General features: G+C 41.8%; 1 protein-coding gene across 15 annotated transcripts in view; it reads right to left on the bottom strand.

Moving 5' to 3' along the window:
- The window catches only part of NFASC (neurofascin), a 208,626-nt gene that overhangs the window by 32,640 nt on the left and 153,291 nt on the right, over window positions 1-22,695 (bottom strand). For 7 of the 15 annotated variants that reach the window (XM_077334676.1, XM_077334677.1, XM_077334678.1 and 4 more), the window contains 2 exons: window positions 21,200-21,322; window positions 20,371-20,544 (listed from right to left, as the gene is read on the bottom strand). The exons of 1 other annotated variant lie outside the window; for it this stretch is intronic. In XM_077334676.1, coding sequence (XP_077190791.1) covers window positions 20,371-20,544; window positions 21,200-21,322 — 297 coding nt within the window. Of the gene's footprint in view, window positions 1-519; window positions 742-14,508; window positions 14,524-16,569; window positions 17,822-18,039; window positions 18,132-20,370; window positions 20,545-21,199; window positions 21,323-22,695 lie in introns of those variants that run through there. 7 more of the 15 variants (XM_077334671.1, XM_077334672.1, XM_077334673.1 and 4 more) reach the window with 3 other exon arrangements.

Here is a 22,695-nt window from a genome sequence, read left to right as displayed (position 1 = left end):
AGTCTGTTTTTAGGCTCTGCAATAGAATTCTCCAGATCCAAATCAAAAAACTCTATTTTCTTAGTTAAAGATGAAACATTTTCAATTATTTTACTTGATTTTGATGAAAGATCATTTTTTCTTCTGAATGCTGCAGTTTCATATGGCTCTATCGCTAATTTTCCTGTGAAAAGGGGATTTAGGCAGGTATCTAGATAGTCTGGGACAATCTAAGTATAGGTGGTGATAGGAGTATCTTCTATAATTAACGTCAAGATAGTTATGGATGGCAGTGGTTGAACTTTAAGGCAGATAGGCCTTTCTGAAGAGTCATTTTAAAGCAACTTTATCACAGCTACCAAGGGAATATACAGTCTTAGTACTTTTGTGAACGAATTCCTATTTTACTGAAAAAATATCAATGCTGTATGGTTTAAAAAGGCATTCATATTTTAATGTTAAGCCTTAATTAATGGCATAAAATGTTCAAAAAAGATCTAAGTATGGTTTAGTTAGCTAATAGGAAGGAAAGTGCAGTACCAAAATCATCTGTTGCTATAGCTATCGTGCTAGCAACAACTGTGGTGATGGTGGTTGCTTCTGTTGTAGTTGTAGCTTCAGTGGTTGTGGTTGTAGCTTCAGTGGTTGTGGTTGTGGTTGTAGCTTCAGTGGTGGTGGTAGTAGTGGTTGTGGCCTCTGTGGTGGGGGCCACAGTTGCAATGGTAGTGAGATCAATTGTTGTTGAAGGCCACCATGTTGGAGCTAGAAGGAAGATGCAAAAACTGCATTTTGAGAGGTATTTGCATGTTTAGTCCTTTGGCTTTGCTATCCCTTGAAGCTAAATATGCATGCGAAAGAAGTCAGTGGTCAAGACACATGAACAACAAATTCCAGGATAAACCAACCAGGCACACTGCAAAATGAGCAAAGCTCTCGTTTCATTTTCTTCTCTTTGTAGAACTTCACTAGAAATAGCTATGCCATTCAGCTACAGGGTGGGTAGGAGTGGGAGAGGCTCGGAATCTTTCAAATAAAAGGGCCATGCAAAAAGCCTGGTAGGCAAGCACAGAGTAAACATGCAGAAAATCAGCAGGAAGTGGGAGACCTCAGTTGAAGACAGATGACTACAAACATGCTGTTTGTTTTTAGACTCCATTCACAGACTCAACAGATTGGATTAGTCTTGTAAGAAAATTATGATAAAGTTCTCGTGACTATGAAGTACAAAGGTAGGCATAACTAGACTGAAAAACAAAAGGAAAAGGAATGCTCTACAGGAAGATATTAGAAGTCCTACTTCTCAAAATGAAGCTACTTGTTAATAGAAGCAAGTAGACCTTATGATTAGCATGTTGAAATAGGAAGCTCTGAGAATGTGGAACAATGCAGAGCACAACGGTGGAATGCTATGAAAAAATGTAATCCAGCCATTTACTGTTTTAAGAAAGCAAGTGCAATCAGCACATGTGGATGCTTAAATGGCTCCCAGAACTTAAAAACTATAAAATTTAACAAATACCTATTTTAGAAGTCTGTGAGATTCTAATCAGAAGGAGCGATCAGCTGCCGAAGCGGCTGATCGCTCCTGGCGCAGCAAGAGGGATCACTCTCGGCGCAGTGAGAGGGAGGCCTGGGGACTGGGGGGGAGAGGGAGGCACCGGCACGGAGCTGCCACACCTGTGTGTTTGCGCCCACTGGTGTGCGGGCACCCGAGTCTCCCTCCCCCCGCGGCGTGGCGGGCACCGTGCTGCGGGGGGGAGGCGCCTCCCATGCCTCCCTCCCCCCAGTCCCCCCTCGGTCGCTTGCCCGAAAAAGGTTGGGGACCACTGATTTAATGGACATGTGGATATTTCAGACATACAAGATCTATGGTACTTAGAAAACCCTCAAAGACAATGCAAAAGAATATCAATTAACTTCTAATATGTTCTCATATTAGTAACTGTATACCTGAGAATCCTCTTTAAACAAAACACCCTTTCATTTATCACATCTGACAGTAGAAAGCTTGTGTGTTTCATTTTTACTTATGTTAGTATTTCTAGCAATTGAGAATTTTGTCAATGATTCTTATGACTTAGGAAAGGAAAGAACGGTTAGCTACACATTATTGCTCAATACTGAGAACTGAAAGGATGGCCATTTCAGAACTTTGCAAATTAGTCAAACTGTTCTAAAGGTCTGCACAATATAATTCAGGAGTCCCTTTCTCTGGTGGATAATGTAATCGAGGAAATCTGAAGTGGGATAGTACCTTGGAATTCTGCAACCCCCACAATTGCAATTGACAGGGAAAAGATATGGGGTGGGGGGAGATATTTCTCCATGTTCCTCAGTTACTGTCAGACAGAGGGTTGCATGCCATAATCTGTCTGTAAAAGGTGTTGATCATTGCTGATCTCACTGACTTTCTCTTAGTCCTTGCAATAGTTTTTGATCCTGGGAATCAGCTTTTATGATTTTATTAATTTAGGCAGATCGTGAGTGGGTGGGCAAGAAGGGATGTGTCAGTGTTTGTCTCTTGTGGCCCTTCCTTGCATATCCAGGGAATTGCTGCTTGCCACTGTGGGATGGTAGGTGAATTACCTCCAAATCTGGATGGTTTCTGGAGATTTTTGGTAGTGGTGGGGTGACAACTTGGGCATGAAATTGGGGTCACTGTGGGTAGGCGGGTAGTTGTGAGTTCCTGCATTGTGCAGGGGGTTGGACTAGATGACCCTGGAGATCCCTTCCAACTCTATGATTCTATGAATTTTCTTCCCCATTGTTGTGGGACCTATACAGATTACTAACCACATGGAAGCTTCAGTACAGAGGAGGAAAGGAGCACACTCACTCTCCATCCTGCCAGCTATGAAGCTAAAGCCAATGGAAGAGGGAAAAGGTCATGATTTGTATGTGGCTATTATTTCACACATGAGCCTCTTGTGGCGCAGAGTGGTAAGGCAGCAGAAATGTCTGAAAGCTCTGCCCATGAGGCTGGGAGTTCAATCCCAGCAGCCGGCTTAAGGTTGACTCAGCCTTCCATCCTTCCAAGGTTGGTAAAATGAGTACCCAGCTTGCTGGGGGGTAAACAGTAATGACTGGGGAAGGCACTGGCAAACCACCCTGTATTGAGTCTGCCATGAAAACGCTGGATGGCAACACCCCCAAGCGTCAGACATGACTCGGTGCTTGCACAGGGGATACCTTTACCTTTTTATTATTTCACATATGTGTCCTGTGACCCTAGAAATCAAGTTTCCTAGAGTTGGAAATGGCTGCTGGGGGAGGGGGGACATCAAGGATCTATGCACAGACTTTGTATGATCTCTGAGCTGCATCCAACTCATACTATGGCCTTGAGACTCTGACAGAAGGAAGCTGGCATCAATGTGGTGTGGGATCTTCAAAAATGAGAAAGGCAGCATGCTGCTAATGTATGTAGACTGCATTATTTCTGCATAGATTACAGCAAAGTGGGGGAGGGGGGAACCCAGAAACAGGATGATAACATATAGAAAGTTATCATATGGAAGCTTCACAAAAACCCCAACAACACCACAACAGCAAACTTTCTTCAGCTTGGAAGCCAAGACAGAGCACATTGTCTGCGTGGCTGGAGCCTCAATGTAGCAGACCTTGCCTTGTCTATAAAGCACTGCAAACATGACATTCTTATTGCCTTGCTGCTCTTTCTGCACATGCTGAGAAAAGGAGTACACTGAACTGCTTGCAATGCTGAACAGAAGCAGTTTAGTCTGGGGTTCAAGCAGTTGCAACATGGGAAGAGAAAGAAAGCATCTTATTTCTACCCACTCCAATTTTTGTAGGAAAGCTTCTGAGCCAAATGGGCAACTGATAATGATAAATCCTAAGCCTTTAAAAGGCAGAATTTCCCTTAAGTAATCAAGTCTCCCTTAAATTCACAATTAGATTTAAAAACTTTTAACAGAATAGAATGATCCAATTTGCCATGGAGCGGGCAAAGCAAAATTAAATTAAATGGTTGCGCAACCTGAACTATAGCTAGTACAGTTCTCAGTGAACAGTTCTCTGGCAGCAGAGTTCTCTGCCAATCACACATTAATTTGTCTTAAGCTTTGCAGAAACAGGAAATGCTCACCATGCCACTTTGCAGACCTTGTAACTTCCAAACTATTTCACTCCAATGAGATTTGCATTGTATGGATTAAAAAAGAACAAATTAAAAATGAGGACTGTTTCTTCCCATTTCTTATTTTGTGTCCGTTATAAAAATAAACAGGAAGAAGGGGGTATGCTTCTTACTACTATATAAATATACTGGGAAATATAGTCTTCATAATGGTTTTGAGATGCAAATATGCAGAATACATAATAGTTTATTTTTATCTTCCTGCAATGAAATCGGGGCTGTATATTTTGTGTATGTCTATGCTTTATGGGTTCTTGGCAGCACCAGCTGGAACTGGAATTTAAGGCATCTTTTAGCCTTTCTTGCACTCTGCTCGGGGTCAAGACTGGAATCCTCAAAATATATGAATGGGAACAGGAACTATGCTTTTGGCTAACAACACTGTAAATGGCCTGCCTCTTAATAAACTCAGGGTGAAATATACTGGTTTGGGTTAAGGCAGGAGGTCAGGCTGTATGATGAAAATGGACCCTCCTAGCCATTAAAACTATTCTAGCCATGATAGCTTTGTTATATGGCCCTCTGGGCAGAATCCCACTGAAAAGCCCTGCATGGGAAATGTGAACAAAATTTGCTCTTGCCAAACAAACTCCACTTTCTTAAGCCCACTCTTTCATTAAAAAAAATAATACTGACAGTGCCAGAGATCTGCCTCACTTGGAGCCCAACTATATGTTACTGCAAACTCATGGTTCTCATGTTTAATTGAGATTTTGATGATCCAGTGTTTTAGCATTTTATGTTTTTGAAAAACTATACTAGTGTCTTCAAACTCATAATGTAATTAGAACTCCAAGCTGGAATCCAAAGAAGAGTTGGTTTTCATATCCCACTTTCCACTACCCAAAGGAGTCTCAAAGTGGCTTATAATAATCTTCCCTTCCTCTTCCCAGAACAGACACCCTGTGAGGTAGGTGGGGCTGAGAGAGCTCTAAAAACTGTGAGACCATTTCCGCACTGAAGGTTCCGTGCTGGGTTGCAGGCTGGAGTTTGAGCTGGGGTAGGTTGCTCCACTTCTTCCAGTTTCCGCAGGAGGGGGGGGGGCATTTGACCCGGTGCACTTAATCTGCCCCGGATTTGTGCTCCTGCATGGGAGCTGGAACAGTGAAGTTCCAGTGCCAAAACAGTCTCTGACTGGCCCAAGGTCACCCAGCTGGCTGCATGTGCAGGAGGGGGGGATTAAACCAGGTTCTCCAGAGTAGAGGCTGCTATTCTTAACCACTCTCTCCTGGATGTAAACTCCAGTAGATAAAATGGAATTTACCTCTTAGTAGACTTGCTTAGAATTATTCTCTTGGTCAGTTAATAACAGAAGATGAATAAACAAACTTTAATTACAGAATTTACAAACTGATCCATGTTTAATAGGTAAAGCTGACAAGTAAAACTTTTCGAGCAAGCTTCAGAAGGATATCAACTGCCTTTCTCCTCCCTGCATCAAGCTTAATCAAACAGACAATGGTTTTCCTTCTGATTTGTATTCAAAGCTAGCAGGCAATCAACCTAACAGGTGTCCACTTCCTTATAACACTGAAGGTGATAGGTCTCTCCTGAAATTTGCATGCATTTTGTACCTAGACCTTACACAGACCTTGATACTGTTTCCCTCACACCCCTCCCCCTTTCAAAGCTATATTGGTCTGATGTCTTATTACCGAGAACAATCCACACTTTGAAATTTAATGAAAAAGGGGTAATTAAAGGCAGCCTTTCATTGTAATGATTTATGGACACTTCCATTTATTAAATGAGAAATCTCTCTCAAATGTAAGAGGAAAAACTACCTCCCTTGCTTCACTAATCACTACAGATTCTGCCTCACACGTGATTTCTAGTCATACCACAGAGTTTTGAGGGAAATATATATGCCGTTTTAAAACAAACTACTGTGTCCTTTTTATTTGTGGTCTACCTTTATGAAATAATTTCTCTGTCAGAGAAAATTCTTTGTCTGAAAAATGGCTGTTCCATTAAATGAAAGCCCTCCCCCCAATCCAATTCCCATCATAAGTAAGGATTTGGTTGAGGGATTAATTAAATACACTTATGATAATCACAAAAGCTGGCTTGACTACAGATGGGTCTCCTGCTGCTGAGGACTCACAAGATCTCCCAGCAGTACCTACAAGTTCACAGAGGTGGACGTACATATGGCAGTTTGTCTTTGAAATGGTCTGAACAAAAAGATATAGATGAACAGCTTATAATAAAGGACAGAAAAGCACACACACAAGAATCTGGACTGGTATTCTTTTGGAAGCACTGACATCAGAGATGGATGAGAATTGTCAAGCTACACAGTTCATCTTCCTGCTGCTTTTCTCTGACAACAATAAATATTTCAATGGGCATGGGAAAATAACAAAACACAGAGAGGCCAGCAATATCATCCATACTGCAATATTTGAACAACAAAATGTATATTCACTGTAGTATACCACAGCAGACAAAGTGGCAGAGCAATAGCATTCCACAACATCATGCAAAAACACAGCAATCAAAATAAAGCTGTCAAGTATTCTAAATAGTCTGAGTGATATACATTAGGAAGCTGAAACAACACTGATGTAAAATCTGGAGAAAGTGCAATGTATATTCAAAGATTATAGGCAGATGAATCTCAGCATGTACACTTTCAGAGACAACCTGTGTATACGTCTGGGGCAGGGTGGTGGTGGACTTTTTTGTATTTTATTGTCCAGCCAATAACTGTAGCATTGTGTTCAGGCACTTTAAAGTCTAATGGTTTCCAGTGCCATGAGCTGGCATAGATATTCTACATTTGATAAAATTTACTTTCTGTACTGAAAGAACCACCCATAAATCTTTTTGGAGTCTTGAGAAAGACTGTGGGATTTGTTAGTTTGATAAGGAATTCTGAATCTGAAGTTTACCAGTCCAATTGCTGCTTAAATTTGTTTGTTTAAATACCTGGGCAAAACACCTAGCATGGGATTCCTTAAATGATCAATCCATAGTTCTTCTAATTTGTGCTGTTCCTAGATCAGGAATTGTTTATGTTCTCTGTGAGTTGAAACTAACAAAACAGACAAATAGGCATCGACAAACATTGGACTTCAATACACTCTCAATCCTTCTACTCTTTTTAGGCTAAGGGATCGTCATGCTTATTAGCATAATCAACTGGGTTAATCCCAATGCTCTAGCTCTGTTTACAAAGTTAAAGATGTAAAAAGTTAAGTGAATTGTGCATAATTGCAAGAACTAGGAGCTAGCCCTGGATTATAAATATGTTCTCGTGTTTGCTGTTCATAATTATTTGACACTAAGTCAAGTCATGTTTAAATGTGGCAGGTGGGCGTATTTTGAGGCATAATAAATTAGTTGATCCCAGGTACAGAACAGAATATTTTTGATGAGTGGCCCTAATATCATGTGGAACATTCTGCCAAGAGACTCAAAGAAGCAACTCTGCTTTGAGCAAGTTTCTAGAGAGATGTCATATATATATCCCCAGGTAACTAAGATACTGTGAAATTGCAGCATACCAAAAGTGATTAGCAAGATCACAAATCCATGTGGTATGCTGCAGAGATGACACCATGAAACAGAGCAATACATTTATAATAGAAATCAGCTCTAGGAATCTTATGTTTCAAAATGCAAATAATAGCTTATGAAAGAGGGGCATCTGCACATCTGAAAAAAGGATGCAAATTCAGATATATTTAAGTCATGTGTGAGTTAATTCACAGTTTTCTCTTAAACAGAAACTGATACAAACAGCTATAGTACAAAATTGCCAGGACTAATACTACTTAAAGCACTTTCTAAACCTACTTCTGCTCAGAAAAGCAGACAAACAAGGTACTTTTTAATTGACAGAGGACATTTTAATTGACCAAGTAGTTTTTATACAGCTTAATTCTTAGGATATAAATGTTTTATTGTACGAGATTTATCCTTTTGTTGTAAGCCGCCCCAAGACCTTTTTGGAGAGAAGTGGCCTAGAAATTTAAGAAATAGCTAAATAACTTGTAAAAAAAAGGAGTTTATTATTATTTATTAGATTTCTTACTCGCTGCTCTCAGACTTGACAAGAAGAATAAAACCCAATACAAAAAAATATAAAACCAAATCCAAACCTACTCCAGCGAACAGAACTATGGCAAAGGGAATACTGATTAACAGAAGGGAGAAAGGCAGGAAGCTTTTTACAATACAATCAGTTTAGTCTAGCAGGAGTCTTTTCAAGCATCAATTCTGAATTCAACTTTCCTTGAAGACAATTTCAAGGGACCAATGATAACAGAATTTATATAGAAGGAACTGCTCTTCTCTCAAAAGAGAATTAATCTTCAGACTTTTCTAGGGAAAGCCTACTGATTCTAAAAAGGACAAAGCCAGGTCAACTGCTGATTATGATATCTATACTTAGTGGGCCAACAACTTTTTATCAGGTAGTCGAAAAGCTAAAGAATTTGTCAATCAACGAAATTTCCACACACAGGTGTTTTTAGTTCAGGCCAAAGTCCAAAATTTTTCTGACTTGATAATGTAGAAAAGAATGTAGGGCAAAATTATGCTGAGATTAGCTATAGAAAGAAATTAAACAGGGGTCTTCCCCATCACTATGTCCTTATACTGGTGAAAGCTGTGCCTACTGAATTTAAGCTCATTATAGAGAAGACATTAGTTGGATTGGACCAAAGATACAACTAGACCATTTTGTTTTCTGCATTAGCCAGATGAATACTTCCAGGACGCCCATAAATTGGGTAAAAAGGCAGAAAGATTTATGTAAGAACTTGACAAAAGGCACATGTTTATGGTCCAGAAAAAAGCAGCAATGATATACATACAGGCAGCTGTCCAATTCCAACATTTAAAGATTATATAACATTTTTAAAATGTGGATTAAATTGCTTTGTGTGTTAGTAGTTAAAGAATAAATCAAACTACAGAATATCTGCAATGAACTTCAGGGTTCTTCAGTTTACTATTAGGCACTTCAAACAGTGCCAGAAAGAGTGATCAACCCAAACTGGATATAAGCCAAATTGTTGTGTGTATGCACACCCCTAGCAAACAATTCTGATTTAATGACAGTGGTTTGAACTGCAAGGCTGGTATCATTAGAAAGGTCTTGAAGTTGTAGCACTGTCACTCCAAGACTCTAAGTTGTTGCTGTGTAACTGATGCCAACTTGAGCTGTACATTTCAACAGCAGTGACCCATCACATTTGTACACCGCCCGTGGCGCCGCGGGCGCCACGGACTAAATAAAATAGTAAGGGGTTCTGGGGCGGGATGTGTCCGGGATGAGGAAGGGTCCGGATTGGACCCTTCCTCATGACAGACAATCAGAGGGACCAATCGGCAGGCGCGAAGCGCCTGCTGATTGGTCCCTCTGATTCCCAGCCCCAGTAACTGCGAGCCGCGCGCAGCGCGGCTCGCAGTTGCTCCCGGCCTGACGCGTCAGGCCGGCCCCTGAGGGAGCCCCCGGCAAGACTCCAGCCGCCGAGAACCTCCAGCCGCCGAGAGGGAATCAGGGCCAGGCCGCGCCCACGTGGCCCGATCCGCGGGCGCGGCTCGCGGGTGCGGCCCGATCCGCGGGCGCTGCCGGGCACGGCCCCGCGGCCCCGCGGGCGCGGCCGGGCGCGGCCGGGCGCGGCCCCGCGGGCGCAGCCGGACGCGGCCCGATCCGCGGCCGTGGCCTCCTAGAAGCAGCAGAAAGAACCCCCCCCCAGCCGCAGAAGATCAAATAAACGCACAGGAGCCGCCGCAGCCCAGCGCACCACGCCTGGGACTCCCCACCAAAAACCAGGAGACGCCGAGGAGCCGCCACCCGCCTCCTCTTTCAGGTAGCCTGTCCCTTGCTCTGTCCCTCGCCTGCCCCTCGCTCTGGTCCCTGCCTGCTAGCGCCCATTGTCTTCTGGATACAATGGGCTTTTTTACTAGTTTTGTATAAAAGGGAAAAATATACAACAGTAGGATCCATCAGAATGATCATATCACAACAGAATAATTATACTGCATGACAATATTGCAGACATCCTAGTTGAAAATTCACTAAATTAAAAGAGTCAATAGAATCAACCCATTATGCTATGGAAGTAGATTAATGGAGAATCCTGTGACTTCTTGATTGAAAGAACAGAGAACTGTATTAACACGTGCTGGCAAATTCCCCACTATGGCAGTATTACAATAGAGGAAAAAGTAAAGGTCCAGATGGAGGAGAACAGGACCAAAGGGTATCACCCCAGAGTAGAGGATACACCACACATTTGGTGTGCTTAGGCCTAATCCTCTCCTGATGTCCATTGTGACATAAGGGTATATTCTCATTTGTATCTGAATACAAAATGTGTTATTAAAGACAAGCTCAGCTGCTAGGTTCAGCAGGGAGAAGGGGAATATTTTCTCATTTGAAATCTAACTGCATAATGAGAGAGCACTGCAGGCCTAAAGATAAAGGGAGTCTTTGATTTTGAAGCAGAGTCTCATTGCCTATCAGGAGTGACAAAGGCACACTGTGAGGGGTGCTGAACCCTTAGACATCTATCAAATGTGTTGTGTAGACAAGGCATGTGCTGTGCTGGAAACAGCTGAACTTAAATCGTAACCCATGCAATATCATGAGGATTCTGAAGTACTGTGCTTGTTGAAAACATCTTAGCCTATCTGGGTGATGTGGCCAATAATGTTGCCTAAACTGTAGATAAACTATAAACGTATTAAAATGGAAAAGCTGAATTTTAACCTGATCTCAATATGGTTTCTGTTTTATATACATTACATAAAAGACTAGTGTATTTACTGTGGTAATTTTGTCATTTAAGATTCCAACTGACAAGCACAACCTTATAGGCCAGTAATTTCAAGTTGCTGATTCTCTGCCACAAAACATGGGCTTGGTTTCCAAGCTTTTGGTTTATTCTATCAAATACTAATGTTTACAACAGCAACCTCTCATTTATTTAAATCTATGGGTTGGATCCAGACTAAATGCTCCATCAAGAGAATAGAACTCCCCCCCCCTCCATTTTATTGTAGCCCAGAAGGGGGAAGGGGGCTGAAGCAAGAAGGGGACAGACTGGTGGAAACAGCCTATTTAATCTGGATCCAACCCTATATTAATAAGCACTGTGATTAAAGGATAACAATGTGCTTCTGGAATTCAATAAGCTTGACTATCTCTTCCAATGACTTGTTAAAGGGTCAATTGACTAGGCAGACTATAAAGAAAGAACACTGTCCCTTGGCCCTATGGTTACTGTGCACAATGTTCCTTTCAGGAAGGACTAATATTGTTGGGAAGCTAGTATTCTTATCTGAAACTGCATGTGCTTTCATTTCAGGCAGCAGAAGAAAGCTTAGCCACAGGATCATCTCAAAGCTATGGAATAAGATGGCTGGGGTTTATTTCTGTGGTCAATGGCTAGGACACCAGAGCTCAGCTATAACAGATTGAGGCACAGAACAGATGTGCTGCTTGCTAGATGATTAGCTAAAAGTAAATGCGACTGCAGGAGCTTCTAAGTAATTATTTTCCCCAGGGTAAAAAGCTCTACTTGCGTTCACTGTCATACATAGATATAAATGGTGTCTATTTTCATTAGCTGAAGAGAACACAAGAATAGTGCTGTTTCACTAAACGGCATGATCTGTAACTAGGAGGATAGGAAAATTCTAGAGTACAGCACATAAAAAAATAGCTTATTAGTTTAAAAGTCTGGTGTTGAGAAAATTCTGAAACAATACAATCAAACAGCATAATTTTTAAAATACTGATTTGTATATGTAAGCATATAGTTTTTAGTTTCATTCTGACCTTGTATAAGTGGCAATAGGGCATGAAAGTAATTTAAAAACTTCATCATCAGAAGTTTTTTTTTTTTTTTAAGGAGCCACGCAGGTCTGCAACAACAGACCTTCGCTAACTATGGAACCACACATCAAACTGCACTCTTTCTATTATTTTTAATTATTCAAAGAGAATTCTAATGGGTTGCTAGATTACAACAACAACTGCTTTCCTTGAGTGTGCCTTCAGTGCAAGCAATCTTTGGAAGGGCCGGATTAATATTTTATGAACTCTGATGGAGAGCCAAACCTATTTTCAAGAGGTTTATTCCTTTGACAACAGGAGGAAATTGAAAGAGAAACAACCACTAATTTGCTCCAAATCTAATAACTGCAAAAGATGCATATATATATTCAATAAGTGATATGATAGTGCCAAATGGAATGAATCACAAATGTGAGCACTGAAATATGGTCTTGAAGAAGAACTAATCATCTTAATTTTCTTTCCTTGTCAATTTGTATTTTGAATGCTAAAGCAATTTCTCTCCCATTTGTAAAGAGATATATCCTCTATCAACGGACATCTAATCCTTCTCTTTTCAACTAGGTTTCTTGTTTTAATAGACAGACATAACCTGCAATTTATATAGCAATATGCAAAGCATTTTGTAGTTCAATCCCACTCCATGGAAATAACCAGATGCTTTTTCTAGGGTACAGAATGTAAAAAGTTGTTCTACAGAGAATGCTGGAAGTCTTTTCTAAGGCTTTAGGGTAACAGTCAATCCACTAGCCTTTCACCAGAGGAAGAGCTGGAATTGTCCAATGTTACGGAGCAGTTATGCTGGGAAGCAAGAAATGTATATAACTTTACCCTTAGGAGAAACATCAAGCACTCCTTATAGAAATGGTATAACACACAGAGAGATAAGCCTTTCAAAAGCATCGTTCTGCTAAATTCCTAAACATATGATAAATGACATACTTTACTTGGCTCTAATGCTAATCATAGATTTTACACATCCATTAGCAAATACTGCATCCTAAAAAGGAGGAAAGGACCCTTTGAAAATGGTACATATATTAATATACTTTGACCATTATCTTTTCAACAACCACCCAACCTCCAGCTGTTGACTAGAATGTCCACATATTTTGTTCACATATGCTAAAAATTAGATGATAGTCACCTAGAGCAGTAGTCCCCAACCCCCGGTCTGGAGACCGGGACAGGTCCATAGATCAGTTGGTACCAGGCCGCAGCTCCTCCTCGTCCTCCTCCCCGGCTGTTGCCTCGGGGGCTGCCCTGCCACTCTGTCACTGGCTCACCTTTGGTGCTCTTCAGCGGCTGCCATGGCTGGGGCTCCCCCTCAGCGTGTCACTGCACAGCTGCTGCTGGCAGCACCCCCCCCAGCGGGCGGCGGGAAGTCAGGGTCGCCAGCGGGAAAGCAAGTGGAGCAGGGGCTCAGGTGGCAGCGGCGATGTCCCTCGGCAAAAGACTACCCCCCCTGGGCCTCAGTAAAATTGTCAAGCATTGACTGGTCCCCGGTGATAAAAAGGTTGGGGACCTAGAGTACCAAAATACCATGGGAACGTCCTGGTAAGACAAAATGTGAACCCAGGGATACTATGCATCATACATTTTCAGTTCTTTAAGGTTAAATGTTAAGACTAAAAGAAGATCAATCTGCTACCCTTTGTACTTCAGGGAATAAAAATATATAGTAAATAATGAGGGGAAGGAGTCTTACACAAGATTAGATTTGCAAAGTAGTATCAATAAACAAACGGCTGCAAAAATATGGTGAGGAAAAGCATCTGTAAGTTAAAGGAAACCCTATTTTACAATATGTTCTGTTAACTCAGTGCAAGAATTATGTTGTAGGCAGACGAGGTGGCATGGAAAGGGAATTCACTGTTCCCTTCTGTGAGTGTAACAGCTCCTCTAAGCTCAACAGGAGAGGTCTTCCATTGGTGGCCAGGAAACAACCATCCCAAAGCACCAAAGACTCTAAAATACATTCTCGCTCTTTAGTACTCTCTGTGTGGTATCAATGGTCAAGGGAGCTAGCTCTGTATTGCCTTTTGAACAGCAAATCCAGAGCCGGAGAAACACAAAACATTAGGAAATGTATTCTCATTATCCACTGTTTCCTGGCTCTGTAAAGGGAAAGTTCTTGACCAATAGGCACAAAACAGTATGCAATTACATTTCTGAAACTTTAGACTACATCTGCAGGCACAAATCTTTTGCTAAGAGGTACTAGGGGCTGGGGGGGTTCATTCATAAGTCAGCATTCTGTTCGTTTCCACCTGCTCCATTGCGCTTAAACAGATCAGACATCTCAGTGTTGTTAAGCAAGAGCAAAATATCATCAGAAGCCCATCATGCACACATGCACAGCAGCAGCTCAAGCAATATATTCAACCATCTCAATGAGCCAGTTCTCCTCCACAGAAGACACTGGACAAAATGTTCATTTTTTCCCATTGAAAGGGTTCACATGGCGCATGCTTCTAAAGTGCCAACACACTCCATGAGCCAAGCCTAATGGTCAATATTGCTCCATGCCTGTTATCTCTGCCAGCTGGTACAGTACCTGAGGTTGAAGAAACTTCAGAGAGTGCAGCGCCAGATACAAGGCAGGGAAACATGAGAAGCACATAGGAAAGAAGGGAAAGAGAACACAGGAATATATAAAACCACAGCACAAATATGACATATAAACCTGGCAGGCGGAGGGTGTGACCAAGAAGATGCATTCACACTCAGTCTCCCACTGCCAGTCAGTCTCCTCAACAATAAGCAATTCAAACATATGTGAGAGGAAAACATATGGCAGATTCTTTTATCTTCATGGGGGGGGGGTAATTTGCATGGTTGAAAGTCTTAGTTAAACAAAATCAAAGTTTCTGTATCTTGTTGGCTTCACTAAAACCAAACCAAAACCCCTTCATTCTAAAGGTCAGAGCAAATAATCATCCCTCGTTCAACTTTCTTGCAAGCTCATCATACTTAAGTCTATGTTAAAGGAGACAACACTCAAAGCAGATCAACCACGATAATGTTTTATTTCATTCAGAAGATCCCTTGACACAAATGCTATCTGTGGGAAATGGAAGCTACGGCTTGGATAGTTTTATATTTATATGCGTAGGAGAAAAAAAAAAGAAAAGCCCGGCAAGGCTTTTTCAAGGAACATTCTTCCATGTGATCTGAAATTCTTTGGTGGCTTATTGTTCATTGTCTAATGGTCCTAAATGCTTATGGAGACAGCGCACCAGTCATTAATAACATGAGTGATGAACACCTCAGCTTTTATTTGAAGAGCCTGCAAAACCTTCCTCAAGAGATTCCACTGAGAGCTGTTCCCTCGGGCTTCTTGGTACATAGCAACAGCAGGGATTGCAAAATCCTTGCTGAACTCCAGCTATGTTGCCACACTCTGAGGCAGTCATAGCAACGGAAGTGCTCGAGCCGGTGAGCAGAAGACAGCATAATATGACTTTTGCACACTGCTGTGAACACTTGCGTAGTTATGCCCATGAAGCTGTGCAAAATATCCTGCACTTGAGGTCAACATAAACGCAGCCACATCAACTCATGACAGTTGACTGCTTCCACACATGGATCTTTCTATGTGGATAGCAGGAAGCTGTCATTGTATTCAGAAACATCCTCAGAATATTTCACCTAATCTAGATACGACTCATATGGCTCCTGTATTTTTCTCTGATAAACTGGATTACTTTAAAAAATCTATTTTGATCTGAGTCATTGTGGAAACCGTGGGGCTGTTGCAAAGGCAGCATCCATGTAAATATGGTGTTCACAGGGTGGTGATGGAGTTAAACCTCTCCTTCAAGATAGTGGAGCTAAGTTTGCCTTTCTTCTTTCCACCTATCAGTCATTTAAAGCACTTTTAAAACTTTCCCAGGTGAGCCGTGACATATCTTTATACATGGTACAGGTGGGAAGAGGAAAGGGAGGTAAGAGGGGTTACCAGGCCCTCTCTCTCAGGAGGGAAGGAGAAGAGGGGCAGTGACCACAGGGAGTAGTGTAGGAACAGGTTGTATGGATACTGTGTCTGTCAGTTTCCAGCTTTAGCAGGGAGGGGCAGCGTTTTCGTAGTGCAATGTAGAAACAACCGAAGTCACACCGACAAGATAACAAAGAGGATTTTTAGCAGAGGCCCATTTCAGCAACTTGGAGCGCAAATTTTCACATAAATTTGCAGCCAACCTTAAGCTACTTAGGTACCAACCAGCGATTCTAGTTATTATCCAATGTTCTTTTAGCAGACAAAAAATGTAGAGTAAAATGAGGTGCAGAGAGGACAGCAATTGCCCCCAAAGTCCATACTGATCTGTACCAATCCAATGGCAATGCAACAGTCATGGAGTGGTGTGCTACTGCTGCCACCATGGAACAGGCAGAAGCAGCAACCAGTGCATGCTGACATGGCCATGCCCCCTGGCATCAGGGGTGTTTCTGCCCATGTGCAGAACACAGTAATGGAGGAAACAAAGGGAACACAACCTGTGCCACTGGAGGGAGGATCATGGCATGATCCAGAGCAGTCCTGGACTGCACACACTCCAGGGAGCTTTGCAGATGTTGGCCTGAGTTTCCTCCTGCACCAACATACCAACATACTATTTGCCAGGTGTATACATCTGGAAGGAAATAGAACCACTTCAGAGCAAACCCTCATGTTCTTCTCAGAAGTGTCCTAACAGGATTTCCAAGATCTTCCCCTCAAAAAGGTTTGGGGCACATGCAGTAACATCCTCCAAGGAGTAGCAGCCTTTTGCCTAACATGGGGTAGGCAGATTCAGGGGTAGTACCAAGGGAACACATAACTACATGTTGAAAGGAAGCATTCCTGCCAATTCAGCTTGCCAACAGCTATTAGGGAAAGACACCCATGTGTCAAATGGGGCCAAGGACTGGATCCCATTTAAGGGATCTGCTGCCAAGACAGTGACAGTCTAGGAAGAATTCCCTGCATTGCTGGCATTTTACAATATCATATGTAGCCACTGGGTATGGATTGGCTATGCTGATTGGCTGCCTCACAAACCAATAATTTTGACAAGCAATCTCCTGTTGCACTCAGAAAGCAACATGTTTGCATTCATCCTAGAAATCTTTGTGCTGTCCGTCCCTACCCCTATCATAGAGACTACTTATCAATAATATGGATACTGAATATAAGGACCCCTGCCCCTTCAGATGCAATCACTAGATGATTCCCTCAGACCCCTCCTAGTGAGAACTGCCTGCTGAAGATAGCTGAGACTAGTAAAGAACAAGGGGTGTGGCGGGATCCCTGTCTACCAACCTCCAAATCAGATACACAGCTGTAAAGCAATCCACACATTTATTGTACAGTATCAGTCATATTGGAAGCAAGGCAGGTGAATGGGGTTGGCAAATTTCTTGTTACGGCAAGGTTCCTGTGACTTTGCAAGCTGCAATGAGGAATCACAGTGCCTTTATCATTGCATGTCTATGAAAGAGACAACTGTGCCAGTCAAATAACTGTTAAACATCTTGCAGTGGTGGAGGAGCTAGGTCATGACAAGAGAGCTGGCAGCTCCACAGCAAGGCAGCTGGGAGCACACTGGTCACTGCAGCCATTGGTCGTGCTATAGGCTTGATAGATGGTTAGCACTGCACTGTGAATGGAGTACATCTTCCTGGTAGAGAGACACAATGACAGCAATGAGTAGCAGCAAAGAACAAATGGCTCCCATAATCCTGCATGTTGTGTCCTCTCAGGTTCCAGCTCCCCTCAGGAGATTCCCACAGGGTAGGATATACCTGTGGAACAACACACTTACCTCTCCCTTTAAGGTTCTGCACTGGAACTGTTTTTGGGCTTTCTGCTGCTCCAAGGTGCACTGACCCTGCAAGGAAACAGGCTCCATAACTGTTTGGTCAAGAATGGTCACATTGTAATGTACTGCCAGCATCTCTGCAAGCCCCCCCCCCCCTTTCTGTACTGTATAGACTTCTAGTAAATTAAGCTTATTCAGGCAAAACAGAGAGCAGGCATACATTGGGGCAGGGTGGAATATTCATAATAGTCAGGGTTTGAGGCAGGAATTCCCCTTCTCTTGCTTACCTGTGTGGGGTACATTGTCCATGAATTCCAAGTTGGAGAAGAGGAGGGTCCCCTTTGGTTTTTGTGCCCAAGGTGAAGTATCTGTAAGTGATCTGAGCACAGCAGGATTAGCAAAGCTCCTTTTTTATAACGGTACCATCACCAAAAACAGATTGTGTGTGCTATATTTGCTAGCCATGAGACCATGTTGTGTGTCACATGTTCTTTCCAATGTGTGTCCTGTTTGGGGTTTATATAGTGCTTTGGTGATTTGTGATTAGCTGCAGACTTATAAGTATCTTAAGCTGTTCCAGAACTCTGTGGTGGAGCGAGGGGAAACACTTTCATTCTCCATGTGCTGAATGGGACTTTTAAATGGTACGCCAAGATTTTCATTGATGTAACATTATGCTGGTGTTGAGGTGGGATGCAGGTTGGGGAAACTCTACCACCAGTGCTGCCCATTTTTATGATTCCATCATGATTACATAGGCCTGATGTAAAGATACACAAACAGTTGCCATCATAAGCCATTCCCATGCAGTTTTCACTAGCTGAGAATTATTTTCTACTCCATATAGCTGATTTCAAGAGAGATGTTTTAGAGGACTTCTTGTCAAGGTTCAGTCCAGATTATTAGAAAATATTCCCTAAAAAACGCCTAAAAACCAGGTTAACTTTCTTTTACAAACAGCATCCTATTACAAACTAATAATTACAACTGTCCACCTGTTTTTTGTACTGTTCTGTACATTCTCACATTGTCAGCAAACCCCAAATTTGGAGCAGTATGTAGCTTTAGAAATCAAGCTACATCAAGGGGGTGTAGATGTTTCTGTTACCAGACAATCCTCAGCCACTGGCAACCTGAATGAAAACAAATTATTTTGTACAGCATGGGAAGAGATATATGTTAATGCTGTTGCCAACTGCTATGTGTCATGCTTAAAAATGTAGGAAGGACAACTCACTTTTTGAAATGCATACTCAAGGAAATGCTTTCCCACATATTACAATTCTGATGACACAAAAGTAACAGCTATTTACCAAAGAGACTGAATTGAATTCAGGATTTCTTTTTAAAAATTACAGCGTATAAAGAACAAGCTTTGTTTCCATCCTCCTTCCCTGAGGGCTACTGAACTTTCACTTAGTTTGATGGATCTTTCACAAAGAGTATTTTTATCCTAATAGGCATCTACAAATTCTGGCTACCCACCCCCACCCCCGGTTATTCATTGGTTACAGTGATGGGAAAGTGCCCATCATACTTCCCCAACTTATCTCTTGCAGTCGAGTGGGGCATGGGGGCTAGAGGAAGCATCTGTTTTAGACCTCCCCACGCACCAATAAAAATAATCTTAAAGTTGCTTAATAGTATACATTGTAGAGATGCTCCAGAATGGGGAAGTCAATTGCCTTAAATCCCTGCTTCATATAAGGATAACAACCTCTGGGGCATATTTTATTAGGATTCTCTTTATTTATGTCCTAAGTAACCTTTGGGATCAGAAATAGTTCACCCAATATCTAAAGTGTACATATTATTTTTGTTTTAGTTTAAATAGGAGTTCCTGTAACACTCATTCTTAGTGCCAAGGATGCCAAAGCCCCTATGGATAATAAACCCACCAAATGGGCAGCTATTTTCAGCAGAAATTATGTTACTGCTACCAACATTTTCCTTCCCTCTTCTTGAAAGTGTTCAGAAACATTAAGCAAGATCTAAATACTGGATAACAAACACCATGTGAAAAGGTTACAGATCTATGTAAGCAACAGTGTAATAAAGAGTAAAGACAGAAATATCTCAGGCCCAAATTACACAACTGTCCTATTTATAAGGACCACACAGAATATTTATTGCTGATAGTTGTAAAAATGTTCCTTATTTACAAACATTACAGCCACATCTATACTAATACTGAATGAAATTTTATAAAAGCACTGGAACCTGGGGCTGTTTTAATGATTTTGAAATCTTGGCAAGTGTCAACCTCCCCCCCCCCCCCAATAATTTAGAACACATTAAATTAATAAGTTAATCGCCCTCACTTGTCTTGTTTTTCCAGTATTTATAATGAGACAATACTTGCATTATATGTTGGGTAAAAAAGCAGACTACTGCAGAACATTGAGGGCCATATCAGAAGTATGCTTCAAGTTTACTGTCTGAAGCTGTCAGCAATAAAAAAAAACCCCACACTAAATAATGACACCGTTTTAACAAATCCAGATATGTTTGGATGCCATAGGAGTTTCAACACACACTGCAGTAGTTTACATTCAACTCTGCAGGACACACATGCTGCTCTCAGGCCTAAAATGCACTGACATCATGTTTCCTCTTACCTTCATTTAATGGAGATGGTGACTCCCCTTTGGCAGGCTCCCCTTCCCCAATCTGTGTCCTGCCACGCAGGTCAAATCTATAGCGTGATATGGGATCCGTCCGCTGAAGTAAAAACTTTGTCTGATTAGGAGAGAAGTTCTCTAGAATTGTTCTGCCAGTTTTGGATCCGTTAACTGGGGAGAAAGGCAGGCTGTGTAGGCTTAAGTCTTGTTTTGAGAAAAACAGCTAGACATTTTACCACTTCTCATCCTTGACCAGCCCCTGAGCAAAGCACAGGCTTTCTTAGAAGAATACATGTTTATTTTCCCTGCATCCTAAAGGCTATGCTCCATATTAGTCCTAGAGATGCCTTCAAATGAGGGACATAGCCAGTGGAGAGCCTAGCTCAAATACTTTGGGCATTTTTTGCCTGGTAACCATTACTGATAGTACTGCATTGGGTCCCAATATAGAGAAAGGTAGGTTATAATTTAAAAAAAATTGAGGACAGGTGGTTTTAACAAGCATGAGGTATGGGTAAAACTGATCTTTTCCACTGCACTCAAGAGCAGGGTTCCAATATTATTTTTCTTTTCAATTGCCCATCCACATTGTTACAAAATTCTTCCTAAAAACATCAATTTTACACTGAAATGGATGTTTATAGCTAGCTACTACACCATATTTAATAGGGAACATATCTTTCAGTAACTTGTAAGAAATTCCACAGCACTAGGATAGGCTATTCAACTCTCAGATTACATTCAGATTACAGATCACCAAAAATTAAAACAAGAATGACAAACAAAACAACAAACAAAATTTCCATAAAATGAGTATGGGACATACAGGCTTGGTATCTAAGGGTGTATCCAATAAGAATGCCATTAGGATGTTCAGGGTGCTCCCATTCCAAAGTGATGGTATCCACGTTTGGTTGGCGGATTTTGAAATACCTTGGAGCACTAGGTACTTAGGGAAAAGGTGTGGGCAAGAAAGAAAAAGGAGAAGAAATAATAAGATAACATTGCTTATATGCACACTGTTTGAAATAATATGCACACAAAAAGTTTGGAGCTGGCAGCATAGGAAGTTTATGCTATATCTGACATGGGGTTTCAATTCAACACAGACACCTATGCTAACTTTTGATAGCTTTGTATTTGCATAGCGGTCCCCTAGATTTAATGCATGGGGAGGTGCTGCTGCCCTCTGTTGGCTAAACCGCTCAACTGTATGAGATGGTTTAAGATTTGATGTAGTTTACACGAACATCAAAAGCTTGTTAGTACCTTTTGCAGAACCACACAGATAAGGTACTCGGTAGATGGATTCATCACACCACCACCTTAAAGATGGCACTCCAGTTATCCATTTCCTTTCATCACAGAAAATGCCACACGTTTCTCATCATAACCAACAGCATTCCCTATCCTTGCAATACACCAATATACTGGAGCACCTTTTGCAATATTCTTAATCTTCATCAACAGGGATTGCATTATTTTACATTGGCTGCAATCAGAACTAACCACTTGAAGTCCCAGTGGTTTGGATGGGAGTGATAAGTATAGTGTGACATAATGGAGGAAGCTCTGCAGCTGCTGAATGGGGATGAGTTCCACACTCCATGCCTCTGGATCAGTATCGTGTCAGTACAGAACAGACTGACCACACAGTGCACACTGTTAAGGGGCATGCAGAGAACTTCCTTCTCCTTATACCAACAGCCTTTCCCCACCCATTACCTATTTGTCCTGCCTTTCTTCCGAGGTGCTCAAGGTGGCATTCTGTATTTACAACAACCCTGTGAGGTGCTACAGGTTGAAAAAGAATGACTAGGTCACACCCAGGGATTTGAGCTCAGGCCTCCTCACTTCTGGTATGATGTGTATGACATTTACCCATTGTATGCTTTCGTGAGCTGCTACATGAGCCAAGTGTATGCTCAACGCTATCCCAATTAAAATTAGCAAGGCTTAATAGTACTGAACTTTGGCAACTGGGAAAGGGGTTCAGAAATAAAGAATAAATTGCACTCATGAAAAGTGGATTTTAAAAACACATGGATGAATTCCTGACTGTATCTTCTGCAACATGCTGACATCCCTCCTCCAAATCCAAGAGGTCTCACACTGCCCATCCACACTGAGTGGGTATTTGGGTTTAAAAAGTAAAAGCTATCCCCCATCTCTAGCACACCCTCAGAATGTTGCTGGATGCATGAAAGACTCTCTGCCATAAGTGCAGGAAGACCAAACCAGCTTCTTGGTGGCCCACCACCCAATGCCATAAACTGATTTCCGTAAATTAGGCACTCTTTATCACAGGGGACTTCTGTGCTG

Source organism: Paroedura picta, chromosome 4 (assembly GCF_049243985.1).
Source record: "Paroedura picta isolate Pp20150507F chromosome 4, Ppicta_v3.0, whole genome shotgun sequence".
Lineage (NCBI taxonomy): Eukaryota > Metazoa > Chordata > Lepidosauria > Squamata > Gekkonidae > Paroedura > Paroedura picta.
Note: the sequence above shows the minus strand (reverse complement) of the source record. Positions and strands in the feature narration are given on the sequence as shown.